General features: G+C 43.1%; 4 protein-coding genes across 12 annotated transcripts in view; 1 reads left to right on the top strand and 3 right to left on the bottom strand.

The window, feature by feature from the left end:
• Positions 1-133: 133 nt before the first annotated feature.
• On the top strand, positions 134-8,328 carry mute (gon-4 like protein muscle wasted). The gene is made up of 8 exons (XM_018106680.3): positions 134-843; positions 903-1,224; positions 1,530-2,634; positions 3,053-3,524; positions 4,700-5,744; positions 5,803-5,936; positions 6,003-6,331; positions 6,392-8,328. The coding sequence occupies exons 1-8, from the start codon at positions 235-237 to the stop codon at positions 7,818-7,820; spliced, it is 5,445 nt and encodes a 1,814-aa protein (XP_017962169.1). The 5' UTR covers positions 134-234; the 3' UTR covers positions 7,821-8,328.
• Positions 3,674-4,377, bottom strand: Ufm1 (Ubiquitin-fold modifier 1). Its single transcript, XM_018106683.3, has 2 exons — positions 4,237-4,377; positions 3,674-4,143 (listed from the first exon to the last, which is right to left on the bottom strand). Exon 2 carries the CDS (start codon positions 4,013-4,015, stop codon positions 3,761-3,763), a length of 255 nt encoding a protein of 84 aa, XP_017962172.1. The 5' UTR covers positions 4,016-4,143; positions 4,237-4,377; the 3' UTR covers positions 3,674-3,760.
• A 228-nt stretch (positions 8,329-8,556) lies between the features above and the next one.
• On the bottom strand, positions 8,557-10,239 carry LOC108652887 (uncharacterized). The gene is made up of 3 exons (XM_018103085.3): positions 9,500-10,239; positions 9,260-9,437; positions 8,557-9,201 (listed from the first exon to the last, which is right to left on the bottom strand). The coding sequence occupies exons 1-3, from the start codon at positions 10,102-10,104 to the stop codon at positions 8,557-8,559; spliced, it is 1,428 nt and encodes a 475-aa protein (XP_017958574.1). The 5' UTR covers positions 10,105-10,239.
• Positions 10,240-12,386: 2,147 nt separating this feature from the next.
• The window catches only part of Pkc53E (Protein C kinase 53E), a 31,280-nt gene continuing 26,367 nt past the window's right edge, over positions 12,387-17,299 (bottom strand). For all 9 annotated transcript variants that reach the window (XM_089262479.1, XM_089262476.1, XM_089262478.1 and 6 more), the window contains 9 exons: positions 16,594-16,722; positions 15,329-15,485; positions 14,923-15,271; positions 14,691-14,864; positions 14,543-14,634; positions 14,281-14,482; positions 14,022-14,210; positions 13,809-13,949; positions 12,387-13,746 (listed from right to left, as the gene is read on the bottom strand). In XM_089262479.1, coding sequence (XP_089118605.1) covers positions 13,594-13,746; positions 13,809-13,949; positions 14,022-14,210; positions 14,281-14,482; positions 14,543-14,634; positions 14,691-14,864; positions 14,923-15,271; positions 15,329-15,485; positions 16,594-16,722 — 1,586 coding nt within the window. In that variant the 3' untranslated portion in view covers positions 12,387-13,593. The remainder of the gene's footprint in view (positions 13,747-13,808; positions 13,950-14,021; positions 14,211-14,280; positions 14,483-14,542; positions 14,635-14,690; positions 14,865-14,922; positions 15,272-15,328; positions 15,486-16,593; positions 16,723-17,299) is intronic.

Genomic DNA, 17,299 nt, shown 5'->3' with positions numbered 1-17,299 from the left:
AATTTATGGACTAAATTATATTTTAAAACCTATATAAAAGATTGTCTTGTAAAACATAAACATTGTTACTGAAAACAAGAACTGCGAATATCGAAATTAAAAATTTTGTATCGATAAAGTAGCCCTGGCAATTTTTGAGTGGCGGCATTTTATGTACACACTGGAGGCGCTTTTGTTTTGGTGCGCTTTAACTTGTGAAATTTACTTAAACTCCAATTTAGATGTACCAGCAACATGCCAAACAGCTCAAAAAAGGCGGATGCAGTTGATATGAAAACGCCCACACGGGCGTGCAACAGCAGTAGTAGCAGCAATAGTGTTCAATCGACGCCGAAAGGCAGCTGCCGGCAACGACAGCCGCGCAAAAGACGTCGCATAGAAAAGGAGAGCCCACAGCAGCGTAGAACCAGTCTGGACTCGCAGCTGGGCGACTGTAACATAGAAGATGCCAAAGAGATTGACCGACGGCTTCGCAAGGTTGCGCGTGCCAATGCGATCAGCAGCGAGGACATGCACAAAGTTGTGCGCCGAGTCGTGCGCAATGAGCATGTCCTGGCCCTGGTTACACTGAAAGCTGAGGATGAGTTGGCCAGGGAAAAGCGCGAGGCTGCAACAGCCAACGAAGAAGAACAGCAACAGCAGCGTGGTGCCATTATTATCACAGAGACCCCCTCGGTGCCGAAATTAACGCGCGCCAAAGCCCGGGAGCTCAATCGAACGCCAGGCATAACGCTTCCGCCCTTGAATGAGACACCGCTGAATGAGATTGAGGTGCTAATACGCGAGGATCTGCACTCGGACGAGGAGGACGAAGAGTACACCTTCAAGGAAGATGACTTTCATGTGGGCAACATTCCCTCAGCAAACGCATACTCTATTTAATAATCCCATCTGCCTTTCAGTCCGACGAAGATACCAATAACACGACCTCTGATTTCGACTCGAATCCCTGCACACCACAAACGCCGCTAACCGCCAACGAGGAGTCGCCTGTCAAGTTCACCTCCGATGGCTGTTTTAAGCTGCCGCCAGATAAAAATGCTGAGGATCCGCGCATCGCAACGCGCACGCGCTCCAAATTCTGTTTGCAGCAGACAACAATCGAGGATTTACAGTCGGAGTTTGTGCCACCAGATGTGGAGCAGAGCGATGCGCCCGAATATGATATGACGGCCAATGATGCCGAGTGGATGCAGTTTCTCACTGACTTCTCCAAGCCGCTCAGTAAGTGGAATCTTTGCTACAGCTAATCAGTAAAATAATTTTCATCAGAGATTTTAGAGAGGAAGTAGGAATCTAATCGGTCGAATGTAATGTATCAGTCTACAGTCTTGTTCAGACAATTAGAAGAATGGAATGATTGATCAGCTAATTAGTTAGTTAGTTTCTTAAGCTTAAATTAGTTAGTCATAAGTAAATCAAGACAGTCATATAGTAATTTAAAACAGTGAACGGGTCCAATCAGTTACTAGCTGAATCATTGCTCAAATGATTAAATCAGTCACTCATTCTTCCTCTTTTCTCTACAGACAACAGTTTTCTGGGCGATGACGATGATCCGATCAACGATCCGGAGTATGTTGCCGCTGAGATGGTGCCCGTGGATGCGGAAGAACTGCGTGATGTAAACATCTCGAAAAAGGAGCTGACAGATTTGGTCTCTGAGCTGTTTGCCGGGCTACTGCAGGAGGGAGTTTCGCTGGACTCCATTGAATTGGAGACACCACAAAAGTTTCTAAATCAATCGGAAGCAATTCCGGCCTCACCAACCAGCGCTCCGCCAGCGCCAGTCCAGCTGCCCTTGAATCCCATCGAGCAAGTGACGCGTCAAATAGACTTCGATGTACAGGGCCCTGCCGAGACTGCGGACGTCACCATGGCGAATCAATCGGGATTGGAGAGGTTTCAGCCTCAAGTGATGTCTACGCCGAGCACAATCTGCGGCCTGGTGTCGGTGCCCATCGCGGAGAATTCGTTGAATGGCAGCCACTTTGACGGATCCTATACAGTGGTCAACATTCCCTCGGAGGCCATTGGACAACATATTCCAGAGCTAATAGCTGTGCCTGTGCCAGGCCAGCGCAATTGCTTTCAGCTGGCCAAGGTATTACCGGTAGATGGTGAATGTCAGGCACCAATTTCTGCTCCTACTGTTGTACCTCCTACTGCTCCATCTCCAGATCCTGTTTCCTTTCATTATCCCGAGCCCTATGACATCAACTTCACCTGCAAGTATCTATCCATCCGCAAGCATTTGCACTCCGAGTACGAGGCGTATTTTGAGAGTTTGCGTCATGTAAAGCCAAACCCGGTGGAGCCCGCGAGCAATGCCAAAGGATTCACACAGTTGCAGCATGATCTGCTACAGCAACAGCTTCGCATACACACCCAAATGCTGACGCAGACCTTTCTGCAGACCTATTCGCATCCGCTGCTCTATGCGATGGCGAATAAGCCCAGACAAATGCTGCAGGAGCTGCAGCAGCATGCTGTCAAGGATGCCAGTTTCAATTGCTGGAATCTGAATGGGGCCATAGAGCTGATCAATAAATGGGAGCACGATCTCAGCAGCGATGAGTACAAGGAAGAAAACCAGAGTATGATGCGATTCATACACAAGGAGGCGGAGCTAACGTAAGTGTTTTTATAACCAAGCGTCGTATACTAACTATATCTGATTAGAGAGTGGGAACTATATCGAAACGAGTGAAGTTGGAGGAATTCCTTATAATAAATAAGCTAAGGAGTAAATAACTAATGAATTACATGTCAGATTAATTGTGAGGCCTATATGTAGGTATTCTCATTCATCAAGTAGCCAAGGAGGTTGTAGAAAGCTTTACATTAGCTGCAAGCGGAATACTACCTTCCTTTCGTATGGCTAAGTAGCCAAGTCTAAAAAGAGTGTTAACTTTATTTCTAGCTAACCTTGATTAGCTAATTTCCACTTTGAGAGTAGCCATATGAGTTGACTCATATTGACATTGGTACAATATGAAAAATGCCTTCTTGTTGTGAATTCCATTAATCATATTTCTTTTTGACTTTCCAGCGATGGTCATACCCGCCAAGTGCCACGCCTGCCGCCCCGCATCATGGATCTCATGCTGGACAGCAAGGTCTTCATGTATCCGCAGTATTTGCCGCGCATGGCTTTCCAGCCACGAACCGTCCAATTCGCCGCCTATGCACCGTCGGAATACCAACTCATGGCAATGGGTCTCGAGAAGTATATTAAGGCAATCAAGTGTGCCGAGTTTCCGGTGAGGAAGGGCGCAGATCCCATTCGCATTGCGTGCAACCGCATGGTGAAAGATCTAATACATGGCAAACAGGCACGCCGAGTGTTCGTCAAGATCCAGGAGCTCTGCGACATGGAGCAATATAATCCTGTCAAATATTACTTTGACCACGAGCGAGCACCGCCCGTCAATCAAACCCTGATAGGTTTCGAGGGCGGCATTGTGCGTACGCCGAGGGAACAATACGATTCGCTGCCAAGTGGCTGGAAGTATTACATTGAGGTAAGTACACAAACCCATATAAAAATCTAGTTGTACAATTGATTGACTGGCGAACTGAGTAACGGAAGAATGTGGAAGTTTAAATTTTGTACAGTTGTAAGCTAATATTAATTAGAATTTAACGAGGTTTGGAAATGACTGAAAGCTCATTTATGTTGACGAGCTTTACAAATTTAATAGCGGGGAAATCTCTATACATGTTACATGAATACAAAAATAATAGGTCTAGTAGTCGGCTAGTGGCCTACACGATCTCTGGGTATCAGACGCAGCTCGGAGCCATGCTTGAGAAACACATTTCCCGCTGTCTGCTGAGGACTAATCCCAATGCCGTCGTCTGTGATGATGGCGCTCGTCTCTGCGGGCACCTTGAACTCTTCGGAGGCGAATTTTAGCACAGCTGTGAAGGGCGTTGCTTCAGGCACGCTGAGCACTTTGAATGGCAGCTTAGGATCCGACGTGAGTGTTATTTTAAATGTCACTTTGCTCATTTTGTTTGTCTGTTTGGAAAAGCGGAATGTGAACTCTATGTGACGTGGTCAGTTTTTGTTGTAGCTGCCAGATGTTGTTTCAACGGCGTTGTTTGGATCTTCTAATTAGGGTATGGTCACGGCAGTATCTGTTGAGATTGAAAACTGTTTAATTTTGAGTAGTCCCACTGTATTAAACCGTAAAATTAATTGAAAACAAAAAATTTCTATTTCGCTCTTACGCTAAGTGATGTGTAAAAGAGCGATAACACTCTCTGTCTGCTACTCGAATTTGCAGTGTAATCGATAGACGACTAATAACTTCGGCCATCACTGACTGTTTACACGCAGGAATTCAATGTCTAGTGTGTCACTAGGCGGTTTTATGACTTAAATTTAAAATTTGTAGATTGTCAGCATATTCAAAAATTAAATAATGCTAATTATAAACATGGAAAAATGTGTTGCAGATTTTATAATGAATTTAGCCAAGAATATAGCTTGAAGTCAGTTTAGCCTTTTTTCTTTTGTTTTGAGCAACACTTGGAGGAATCCATGTTTCCCGCTTTATTATCGAAAAGTCGACATGTTATATCGATGAAATATCAACAATTCTGCTGTTTACAGTAGCAAAGTTTGTAAATATGCAACATTTTTGGATGAGAAATGTAGTTGGAGTGATGTAAATTGTAAATATTGTTGCAGAAAAACTGGAATAACGACAAACGCGCCCGTCGCAGCAATCATAAACAGATTTCATCCCGTTCCTCATCAGCAGCGAGTACTTCGTATTTGGAGTTTGTTCGCGAGGCGGTGGGAGAAGATTTGTTGTTGCCCGACAGTTTGGGCGAGCCCTCAGCACCATATGGCAGTGTCACTAGCTTGGCGCAGTCGACCACACCTTCGAAAACAAAAGCAGAGGAGAAAAGCACGTCCAGTTCCCACCGCAAGCGATCCCGCCGATCTGGCGAGCAAAGTTTGTCTTCGCTGACCATTAATGTAAATTACGTCTTCGGTAGCGATCTAGGAGCCAATGCCATCAAGGCCGGCGTCTCTGTGCCATTTCAGTCCACGGACTACGCTAGCAATGTAGCGAACATAAATAGCACCCTTCAACCAAGCAGCGAATGCAGTTTATTGGCGCTGCCACCCCCATTGCCGCCACTGCCAAAGGATGCTCCGCCCGCTGTAAATCTCTGCTTTGATGCAGAGACAGAAAGCTTAAAGATCGTAGAATTAGAAAAATCTGCGGAACAAAAGAACGAGGTACTAAAAACTAACAGCTTAAGTAGCTCTGCGAGCAGTGCCAATCGAGCTCGTTGTCGGATTTATAAGCGTTTGGTTGTGGCACGCCAACAGCGAGCACACCGCTCAGCCACAACATCGCCCTCTACAGCACCGCCGCGAAGTCGCTACCACGCTCTGCGGCAGCGATTGCGCCGTAAACTGCAGCGCCGCTGTCAAACCTTAATCACCAGCTACGCCAGCTACCTGCAGCAGCAGAGCGAGCTCTACGCCCATTCGCCGCCGGTGCAATACTATCACAGACGTTTCCTTGCGCTCGAACTGTACACACAGCTGCTGGGGGATCTGAAAATGTTTTGCGAGACCAAGAGTACGCCGGAGTCCACGCCGCAACAAAAGCGACAGCGTAGCGAGGAGGCTGCACGACGAGCCAATCGACAGGAGGAGATGCTACGGCACATGCTGCAGCCGGATAGTCCAGAAGAGCGCAATCGCAAGGATGCCAGTAGGATAACCCAAATAGTTACTTCTGTTTGACTTATTTTAATTGACTTTAATCCTAGCTTTCGCCTACAACTTCTATGAGAAAGTGGAGGAGGCATTGCTGTCCTCCAATCGCATGGACGACTGTCACAAGTTCAATCATCTGCTGCAAACGTTCGATCCCAAGCAAGATAAGGTTGCCGATTTGTATTTGGTAAGTGCTGTACTCTGACACTCCTCACTCCATCTCTTTATATGCTCTACATATTTATATATTCAGAAAGTGGAAAAATTACTGCTGCCCGATTATCCAGAGCTGGCAGAGGTGTTTCTCAATTTTCTGCTACCTGCCGAGGCCGCTGAGCTGGGCAAATACTTCGAGTACTTCATGATCACCAACGCGAGCAACTTTATCAACAAGCTGAACATTTACTTTTGTAAACAGCCGGCCCAAGTGCGCAAGATATATGCCTGTCTCAGCGAACTGGCCGAGCTGCCCAGCGTGAGCATGAAGAAGGTGGAAGCAAAGATTCTGCCTCTGCTGAAAGGCAATCAGTTCCTATGCGATTGGTTTGTGCAGCAATTTCCACAGGCCAAGCCACCAAAGCGGTTCGTATTAAAACTCTCTCGTTTACATATAATAAATTTAATCATGATTATTTTCCTTAGAGTGCTGCCGCCTGCGGAGACCATGAATCTGCACGAGGTTCTGGGCAACACGAGTGGCTCATTCGCAGAAACCATACAAGATCTGCAGGAGGATTCGCCGCCGCAGGGCAAGCCACCGGGCTGCCAATTGAAATATCTCAATGGACGCATCTTTTATGGAACTAGAGCTATGCTGCCCGCTAAATTATCCTTTCGCGCTGCCAGCCTATATGATGAGCAGTGCCCCGAGCCGCTCAGCAGTAACGTGACCTGTGCCCATGGCGTGCGCGCTCAGGGCGAGAAATTGATAAGCGCTGCTATCACTGTGGATAGCGATGATGCAGCGGAGCGCAGCGAAGAGGATGATGCCAGTCGAACATTGGTCATAGACACCACCACTGGGGACGAGGAGAACAGCAGCTCCTCGCTGGACATGTGCGATGATGTGGCATTGAGGGCACATGCAATGCGACTCAATTCCAGCTATTACAGCAGCAGCTATAATAATGCCAACAGCAGCACGCCTAATGTGGGCCATCATCATGGCCCCCATCATGCACACGCGAAGAAGACGGCGATTAATTTTGGCGAAACTTCACCACGTCGCCAGACGGCAAATAATGGGTCTCCTCTATCTGGACTCAGTCCGCTGCTTGGGTCATCGAGCGGTGCCTCGCCCCAGCAGGACAAACGCAAGTCGCCAAGCAAAAAGGTGCGTTCGCCTTCGAATCAGAGCCAGGCACGTCCACGCTACAATGTGCAGCCCATGGTGGTCATACATGAGCCAGCAGTGCGAGCGCCGGCGCCCGCCTCTCCGGCCATTGAGTTTGCCAAGCGGTTACGCACCCTGATTAGCCAGGACAGCAGCGACACAGACACCAAGGCGGACATACAAATCATAGCGCAAGCCAAGCACCCAAGCACTTCAGTATCCGCGGCCAAGCTGGAGCTTAACTCGCAGGATGATAAAAAGCCCTTAGCTGATGCAGCGGATGCCGGCATGGAGTCTGAGCTTTCGCTCTCCCAGCAACCCTTCCCCGCCATTAAAATGGACATTGAGCAGTCCAACGATGAATTGACTGCGACTCCGACGAGCTCTGGGAGCACGCCGCAGCATGTGATTACGACGCAGTTCGATAGTGACGAGGATTGCAAACTGGACGTGGTGGCCAGTCTGGCCAACTGTGCTGAGGAGGACACAGAGACGGAGACGACATCAACTAACCCTAAAGAAGACATATTCAAACCGCCGCCAGCTCCGCCCAGCTTAACGACCGCTTGGACGCGAGAAGAGGACAAAGTGATACTCATTGAGATGAAACGTGGTGCCCGGGATCGTCAGCATCTGATCAAGCGCATAGGCGCTAAGCTGAAAAATCGCAACGAGTCCGAGATAAGAATGCGGCATCAGTTTTTGATGGACTTTCTATCCAAGCTGCAGGGCAAATAGATTGGCCGACTCGCCAGATTAAAATATTTGCATTGAAGACTTCTCTCACGGTCAACCTCAATGAATTCAATGTTCATGTCAAGGTATTAACATTTAGATGGTGAACTTTTTTATGATGATAAGCATCTTTGTAAATAGCTCAAACATTCAGTTTAGGGGCGCTCATTACTCATTACAAATCGGTTTTACATTAATGTAAATAGATTTTCCTTTATTATAAAGTCCAATTGAAAACAATCATTATACACAATTTTGCAACGAGCCTTTAGATAAGAGCTTAACGTTCACATTAAGGTCAATTTTAGTGAAAAGAAAGATTAAATTGTATATAACAACATATTATTTATTAGTCAAGCTTTTTCCTTATAAGCTAAACTACTGCAGATAAGTCGAGAAGTATTTTATGTACTGTTCTGTGTAATACTGTTCGTAGATGCACCAATCTAATAAGTCATATTTATTTTGATTGATTTTCTAAATAGCTAAATAAATAAACTAAAGGCTGTATATATATAACACACTGCATTGCATTGGATTTGAATTATAAAAATGTAAATGTAATAATAAAATAACAAGTCTAAAATTATAAAGAATTATTAAAGTAAAATAACTAAAATTGATTTCAAGAAAATAAAATAACCTACAATTATAAATGATAAGTAATTAATAATTCATTATTGATAGTTATACATATTTCCAATATGCATGGGTAATCCAGTAGCTTTGTTTGTTAAGATCACATAGCGCAGGAGATAACATCCTCGCTGTCCTGCGGAGCGTGCTGCATGCATCCACTGGCATTGGTGATGAAAACTGATGGCTGCGGTTTCGGCTGTGGTTGCGGTTGCGGTTGTGCCTCTTGCTCCGCCTGGCAATCGTCAAGGAAGGTAAACGTGCCCGCTGCCATCTTGCAGTGCGTGCCATCCACGCAGCCGGAGTCGCTGCTCCAGCTCTCACAGCCACATTGGGGCGCCTGGTCCGGCGGCAGCTGCTGGGTATCGACGGTGCTCACATGCTCCTCGGCACGCGGCTGCCGACGACGACGCCGCCAACTCCAGCACCATTGACAGCCGCGGCTCAAGCTGGTCAAGCAGCAGAAGCGAAAGCAGACATCCGAGGTGCCGCGCAGGCAGAGAAAGAACTCGGGCATGAAGCTGGGGTTAATCACAGCGTAGACCACAATGTTCATGCTCAGCTGCAGAGCGTTGAGAGTTATAAATATGACCTCCAGATGCTCCATCAGTTCCGGATTCATTTTACTCGTATCGCCGCCAAAGAGTAGATTCAGAGAGCTCTTCCTCGACGTCATGTGCGCGGGCAGCTCACCAACCATATATAGAGTGATGACAATTAGAATGCTGATGGTGAGCTTTACTTGATGCTGCAACGGAGGAGAAGGCTGAGCATATATAGCTAAATGATTGTGACTAGAGCAATACCTGATAACGTTTGTTCGTATTGCGCCCATTGTCGCTGGAGCAGCTCTGCTGGCAGCGCTTGCCCTGCTTTGTCCAACGCCTGAAGGCGATGATGATGGCCGCATTGCCCAGGAGCAGGCATATGGCAGGAGTGAGCGCCAACAGTGCAAACGAGAACCAGTTGTGCACCTGATATAGTCTGCGAAAGAAATGCATTACTTGATAATGAAAAACAACAACAAACGGCAGGGCGGGTCTCACTTGGAGTAGTAGAAGTTGGTGACATGGCAGGTGGCTGTGTTCAAGTCCACGACAAAGCAGAAAAAGTAGGGTATGTTGAGCAGAACCGAGATGAGTATGGCCAAGCAGATCATTAGGCGAGCCACCTTGCGACGACAAAACCTGGGTGCCCCATTGCTGGCCGCAAACCGAGACAAATAGATGAATCTGTCGAGGCTGACGAAGGCGAGTATCAGATTCGCAGCGCCCGTGCTGATGCCGAAGAGCGGCGTCTGCCACTGGTAGTCGTAGGCCACCCAGGCGGGACTCCGGTAGAAGTAGCTGCGCGAGAGTGCGGTCAATGTGATCAGCAGGCAGGATGCGCAGTCCAGCCAGGACAACGCGGCCAGGTACGTGAAGGCCGAGGGCGTCATCTTGGGCCGCATGAAGACCACGCCATTGATTAGATTCGCGCATAGTCCAAAGGAGGACAACGTGGGCACAGCCAGCCCATAGATAAGGAATAACGTCACAGACGGAGTCGAACGCTGGAACATGCACTCGTTGTTGTCATGCATCTGGGAATTGGTATTGGTATTCGAGCTGTTTCTGCCGCTGGTCAAATTCAGGACAAAGTACTCCAACATGTCTGACTAACTGACTGATTGCTGACTTACTGAAGAGGTGCGAGCGACATGTTTATCTAATTATTTGCAAATTCAGCCGATAAGATTATCTATAGTTTACGCACACATAATGTTAATTTGTGAGCAATCAGCGATAAACAGGCACTCAGCTTTCCGTAAAGCCCCTAACACCGACTGCAGTTGCACTAGGTATGTTCATATTTTGGTATGTTCATATTTTGTTTAATATTCATATTTATTTGCATGACAGTTTGTCCTTAGAGCAAAGCAAGATAGAGAAAAAGATTCATTATGTTAGTTCATACTCAATTGTCTCTCTTCCTTTTGCAAAATGTCTATATTGTACATAGTATGTATATAGCTTACATCTTTTAACTCTTTAACTCTTCAATTCACTATGTTTACTCTAAAAGAATTGTACATATGCACATACATATATAGCTCAACTCCTCCAACGTATTTAGTCTATGAGAATCGCAAAGAAAGGCAATAATAAGCACAAAATCGAAAGGCAAACGCATATGCTCTCATTACAAAGAACACACAATTTTATAGCGTATCTAATCTATCATATATGTACTTATGTATGTAAATATATGTATGTAAATAGCAATTCCTTTGATAGTGTATTGTTTACTCATTCCCTCTGATTTAGTTCTGTTGTATTTTGTGTAGTTGTTGCTGATTGGATTTATGGATAACGCATACACAGGGAGCCGTATATCTATTATGTTACTTACATTGTCTTTCAACCGATTATACCATATTAGTTCAGTGGAATAGCAGAGAGCGTTTGCTTCTGTCAATAATATCGGGACTCTAGGTATTTTGTTTTGTTTGAAGTAATTTATTAAGTTGAATTTAGGTTTGTTTTTGTATTCTATATATAGTATGCTTACGGCAAACATCGAGATTTTTATTTGATTTGATATACATATATTTTTGTAATTTGTTGTTGAATTTGTACTAAATTAATGCTTGTTTTTTTCTTTTTTTTTTTATAATTAAATATGCGATTTAAAAAAACACACACATATGAGTTTTTCAAAAATACTTTAAAAAATCATTTAAATATGTTTTGTAAAAATGTTTTGCTATATAAATTAAAAATCAAAGACTAACAATAAATGTGTATATGCATACATATATATATGTATATGCATTTTGTATAGTTTCATAGTAAAATTAATTGTTATCTAAATGTTAAAGTTAATGTTAAATGTTAAATGTTTACTGTTAAATATTAAATGTTAATGCATACATATTTTCAATATTTTAAACAGACTTGGAAATTTTGTTTTGTTGCCATCAAATTTATTAAAGTAATCAATCAATTAATTTTATGTATTTAGTAATCGTACTACACACGCACACATACACATATATATGCATATATATATATATCATATTCTTCCATATTGTAAATATATAGTGTTAATAATATTCGAGCAAATTTCTATGTGAAGAGTACATTCGGTTGAACTTGAACTTTAAGTGGTACTCGTCATAGTCATATGTAGTCACAAAATTTATTTATATATATATTCTATATATGTTGCTTCTTACGATTTATATTAGATATCTGACTGTTGTGAATTAAACTCTTTGTTAAATGCTTCAAGTTCGGAGTTATACATTTATATACGCGTATATATTATGTATTTATGTATTTATATGAATTATGTTAGATTTTAAACAAATTTCCAACTACTTTAATTTAGTTGTTAGTGTTTGTGCCCTAGCATTTAGCACATAGCTTGGCTACTGAGTTGTTATATGATAAATTTCTAGACGACTTTCTCTTCACATATAATTATATATTTTTATTAGAATATCAATATTTGCTCTATGTATGTACTTTTATGTATTTTGCTTTTAAACTCGTAAAATTTCAGAGTTTTTCGAATCATTTAAGCGTCTAGAAAGAAAGAGAGGCACAAAAGCTTAGCTTAGGTAGCGCTACACAAAATTATCTATTTGCAATTAAATTTTAAGTAATATTATTTAGCGTTATCTTCTTTTTGGTATTCCTTTCGGTAGCTGAAGTGTCTGATATACATATATACATGTATATATATATATTAAGCTTACAGTAGATTGTCTTTTCTCAATAGTTAAACAGTAGTTTTTAGCTGCTAAGTTTTCTTTTAGTTAGGTACTAAAGTTTCAACCCATAGATATCTGTGTATACATCATCTAGGCATATCCCATCTATAGTTAGACTTTTGGGTAGCGCAGTTAAGAGCAAAAAGTTTGTTAATTTTTGTCCTTGTTCTTCTTGATTAAACTAATAGACTATACTTAAATATTTGTTTTAGCCTCCACTTATTGCTATGCAATTTGTTTTGCCTTCATTTGTTCTTCATATAATTATTTATTATGGTACATTGAGACTCTATGCCGTTTATATGTTAATATATATTCGGATTATATATGCTTATGCGAAATGAAATAAGTAATGTAAATTGTTTGTGTTTTCATTGCTTTTAAATAGCTTAATATATATTTATACACACCCTCAAAAATGTCGAAAGTGAAAAATGGAAAATGCGCACATAAGTATGCTATGGAAATTCGAGAAAAGTTTCTTCCTATGCTAAATTGTGTGGGTGAAGGCTGATTAAACGCATATTTTGATTTGATTATAATGCAGGGGCGAACATTATAATCGAACAACGTTTAAAATCCTCTATCCTCCATCTAATTGCGAAATGCGTGTAAGGAAAGAAAAGCGAAAGTCCTGACAGATTGGCAAAGAGACAGAGCTAGGTCGGGCATGTGATATATTTTTAAATTTGCTTTAAATTTGTGTCTTCACATCGAGATGTTTGTTTAAAATAGAAAGACAAAATCTATTTAATTCCTTGATTATTTTAATTGTAACTTTACTCTAAATTTAAAATTAAATTTGGAAGGTTGAGTTGGAAAAGTTGGTTTGGAAAATCGAAATATGGAAAATTGATGAGAGGGTAAAAGTTTTCCTTAGTTCGGTATAAGGTTTTCAGCAGAGAGAAAAGCGTTGGGTAATGGTATATAAAATAAAATTTTTTATTGCACACGATTTAGAATTTCTTACTTTCATTTGATTTTTTTCTTTTTTTTTTTTTTTGGCTTGATATTTTGATGAGTAGCAAATGCTTAACAATGATTGAATTTGATGTTAAAAACTAAATGAAAATGCCGCGAGCATAGTAAAGCTTAGTGTACGTGCATGAGTGCCTAACAATTAGTTAAAGATTTAAATGAGCAATAAATAAGAACAACAAAAATCAACAAAATATTGCTTACGCTTAGCATAGTTAACAATTTACGATATGACATAATAACAACGGAAAGTAACTATGATGGTGTCTTTTCATTTTCCTTTTCCTTTCTGCTTCCATCAAGAATTAATATCAACTGACGACACAACTCGCTGGTTCCGTTTCCTGTTTCCGGTTGCCTGTTCCCGATGTCTGCATCTGTATCTGCATCTGGATCTGCATCTGCTTATGGGCTGACAACATATTCGGGATTCACATAGGAGAAGCCCACAAATTCCGATTGATCCAGGTTCATCATGAACACTTTGTCCGTGGGCGTCAAGTCTGTTTTCTCTGATGTGAATTGCTTATCGAAATTGGACACATCCTTGCGATGTTTCTGTGGCAGAAGGGTAAGTAAAGTAATTATATAATATTATACTTTTACCGAATTCAACTCACAATTTTTGGCTTGAACGGCGGCTGCACCTCGCGATTCTCGATCTTTTCCCAGTCGATGCGTCTGAAAAAGGGATGCAAACGCACATCCTCCTCGCCAGTGGCGCCACAGCCCAAACGTTTGCTGGGCTGCTTGGTCAAAAACTTGAAGAATATTGAATGACGTTAGATATACATACATATATAATTCTCATTCGATCTCCTTTTGCTACTTACGCCCTTGCACGCCTCTTTGGCCTCTTTGCTGAGACTCTTGGGATAGGACACATTGTGATCGGTAATGGCCGCGAAGAGCTCCTCCTCGTCCTCGCCATCGAAGGGCGGCTGACCCACCAGCATCTCATAGAGCAGCACGCCATAGGCCCACCAATCCACAGACTTGCCATACGGCTGATAGAGAATGATCTGCATATCGGATAATTGGCATATAGGATAATTCTGATTTTCTGTATTCTATTCAACTCAATTAGTTCACCTCTGGCGCTATGTAGTCTGGTGTGCCGCAAAAGGTCTTGGTCGTCTTGTCTCCCACGATGTTCTCTTTGCACATGCCGAAGTCGGCGATCTTCACGTGTCCATCCGCATCTAGGAGCACGTTGTCCAGCTTCAGATCCCGATACAAAATGCCCTTGCTATGCAAAAAGAAAAGTCCAGCCGCTATTTCTGCAGCGTAGAAGCTGTGAGAAAGCAGGGGAAAATTGGAAATTCGGCTTGACAGACTGAGAACTTTTACTTACACGGCAACGGGCTCCTTGAACTTGCCAAATTGTTGAATTTGGAACATTAAATCGCCGCCGTTCACATACTCCATGACAAAGAACAGACGATCCTGCGTGATGGAATAATTGTTAATAATTGTTCTACCCCAACATCCCGCATACGCACCATCGTCTGAAAGCATGAATGCAGCTGGACAAGAAACGGCGGCTTCTCGCCCAGCGCCAGTACACGCTTCTCAATCATGGTGCATTCGACATCGTCGTCCTGTATGATCACATCCTTTTTGAGTATCTTAATCGCATACAGCTCCTCGCTGCCCTTGCGCTCCGCCAACAGCACCTGCAGCAGTCGAAAGTCTTAAGGGAATTCAGTGAAAAATAAGAGAATCTTAGTTTACCTTGCCAAAAGATCCCTTGCCCAGCACTTTGATGAAATTGAAGTCTGTCGCCCTTATCATGTCCTTTTTGGACTGTGATTGTGTGTGTGTGTCGCAGCGCATCATTGGCTGCTTGCGCTGCGACGGCTTCTGCTTGAGCTTGAGCAGGTCCTGCTGATCGTCCGCACAGGGCACATTATAGTACTCGCCCTCGTCCTGGGTGAGCAGCTTGAACCAGCCATTGGTGGGATTCTTGATGATCTCCGAAATGCCAAAGGACAAGGCGCCCATAAAATCATTACGGGAAGTGCGATCCCAATCCCAGACCTCGATCAAAATGCGTCGATCCTTATCCTCGGGCTTCAGATCACTGCGAAAATAGAGCCTTGGATTATCGGAAAACGCACAGGTGACAGGTGGAACCTACTAGCTAAGCGTCTCATTCCACACGGGATTCAGACACGCCTTGATCGTGCGCGTCTTCTTCTTGGATTGATCCTTGTCATCTGGTATCAGCTTCACCTTCACATACGGATCGCTGAGGCCGTTGGGATCCATGGGTATGAGATTGCGACCCTCCTTGACTGCAAGCAGAAACGTGACCATAGACAGAGTTTTTTTTCTTCTTGTTTCACTCCAAGCGCGAGATTCAATAAAATATGCCAGCGCATTATCCTGGCCATTGTTATTGCTCACGTGCCTTGGCTGCTTTTCGTCTGCTCCCGCTTCTCCTGCCTTGGCGCAAGATATTTTTAACACGCTTTTGTTTAGCAACTGCATTTTAGTATTCATTATGTGGCATATTGTGTGGAGAGTTTTTCTTCATAATGAATTAATGCAAATCATAAGCAATTTGCCAGCGCCTCAGCTGAGGGACGCTCCCATCTCCCCAAGGCACTGCGGAGGCTTGCATATTAAATTCAATGCTGCCCAGGCTTTGAATTGAAACAGTGAGCTAAATAAATAACTGAGGCTTCTTTTAGTTTTATCGTCAGACCCAAGGCCCTAGGCAGCCGAGTGAGCATAAATTGCATGAAAGGCTTTTGTTTTAATTTTTCAAAAGTTTGATATTGAAAAAGTTACTTAAAGATTATAAACTGACTGATGCCACTACTTGAATATGCCTTTGGAATTGATGCTAAGAAGCCAAGCAAATTCTAAGACACAAGTTTAATCTGTCTTTAACTTTCACAAAAACAAATTTATTCCAAATGAAATCTTAAGTGGGCAGAAAAGAATTTTGTTTTATTTTTAGCTAAGAGCTAAGCTAACTAGAATAATGTAAAAAACGGTGTTTTTTTTTTTATTAAAGCTTAGGTCATCAAAAGAAAACATTGAAATAATAATTATTTGAATAGCTGGAAGTATGTAAACCTGTTAGGGAGTGTAATACCTCACAGTTATGAAAAGCGGAAGAGGCAGAGCTGCCCGACATTTTAAGCGTCTTGTTAGTTCAAAAAAGAAAAGAAAACTTTGCGACAGCTTTTCATAATTTTTATTACGTTCCTGCTATCCGCCCGCTTTCGTAAAGTTGCGAGTGGGAGGCTTATGGTTAACTTGTTGGGCGCCATAATTGGTTAAAACTTAAGCGCTTTATATTTGTATCGCTGCGACGGGAGATGGCAAACACTTGAGAGCTGTTGCTGCTCGTTATGCGCCGAGAATTGGGGGTCGCTTTTTGACCGTACTTACTGTGCACTGTGAGGAGATTCTCTTTGACATTTATCTCGAGATAGATGCGGCCACGTCGCTCCGTATGATCGCAGCCGCACAGGCTGGGCACGTTCTCCTTGCAGCGGGCGTGGACGTTCATATCGCATGCTAAATAAGTTTAGGCGGCAGGTCGCAGTTCATGGGTCACGTAGTGGAATAAAGATAAGTCGCTTGTTAGAGGCCACTTGGCAAACATTGAAATAGATGGTCAAGTCGTGGACGAAGTTACAGCATAGATTGAAAGTGATTTCGTTGGCAGGAAAAGCAACAGGAGACAAGGATAAACACACAAACACATATACATACTCGTACACATACGCACACACGCACGCTTACAGGACACGCAACAGGGCACGCATACAAAGCGAGTTTTGATATAGCTCAAGTACTTACCCCACAGTCCAAAGGCCCATTGAATACGAAAAAAGGCAAAACAAACTTTCTCTTCGGCAAGCCGAAGTCCAAATGTCCTACAGACACAAACACTCATAAGCTGAGCAACTATGTAGGCTGGCAGACTTGTTTTCTCTACAGCTTGCAAGCTGCCAGCAGAGTGCATGGACTCTCAGCGAGAGGGTATGTAAAAAGTCCTTCACAGCGTCAGCAGCCATCTGCTCCCAGTTATCAATCAGCGCGCCAATCCAATAAACTCAGCCCCTCGTTGTTTGCCCTTAGCCTATTGCCA

This window comes from Drosophila navojoa, chromosome 5 (assembly GCF_054131105.1).
Source record: "Drosophila navojoa isolate 15081-1374.11 chromosome 5, UAZ_NAV_1.0, whole genome shotgun sequence".
In the NCBI taxonomy this organism is placed as follows: Eukaryota; Metazoa; Arthropoda; class Insecta; order Diptera; family Drosophilidae; genus Drosophila; species Drosophila navojoa.
The sequence above is the reverse complement of the archived record's forward strand: the minus strand, read 5'-3'. Positions and strand labels throughout refer to the sequence as shown.

Coding starts and splice junctions, on each gene's coding strand:
- LOC108652887 (XM_018103085.3), bottom strand. CDS start 10,104: ATGTTGGAGTACTTTGTCCTGAATTTGACCAGCGGCAGAAACAGCTCG. Junction 9,438..9,499: donor ACCAACTTCTACTACTCCAA/GTGAGACCCGCC, acceptor TTTCTTTCGCAG/ACTATATCAGGTGCACAACT. Junction 9,202..9,259: donor ATACGAACAAACGTTATCAG/GTATTGCTCTAG, acceptor CCTCCGTTGCAG/CATCAAGTAAAGCTCACCAT.
- Ufm1 (XM_018106683.3), bottom strand. CDS start 4,015: ATGAGCAAAGTGACATTTAAAATAACACTCACGTCGGATCCTAAGCTG.
- mute (XM_018106680.3), top strand. CDS start 235: ATGCCAAACAGCTCAAAAAAGGCGGATGCAGTTGATATGAAAACGCCC. Junction 2,635..3,052: donor CACAAGGAGGCGGAGCTAAC/GTAAGTGTTTTT, acceptor TTGACTTTCCAG/CGATGGTCATACCCGCCAAG. Junction 5,937..6,002: donor AGGTTGCCGATTTGTATTTG/GTAAGTGCTGTA, acceptor TTATATATTCAG/AAAGTGGAAAAATTACTGCT.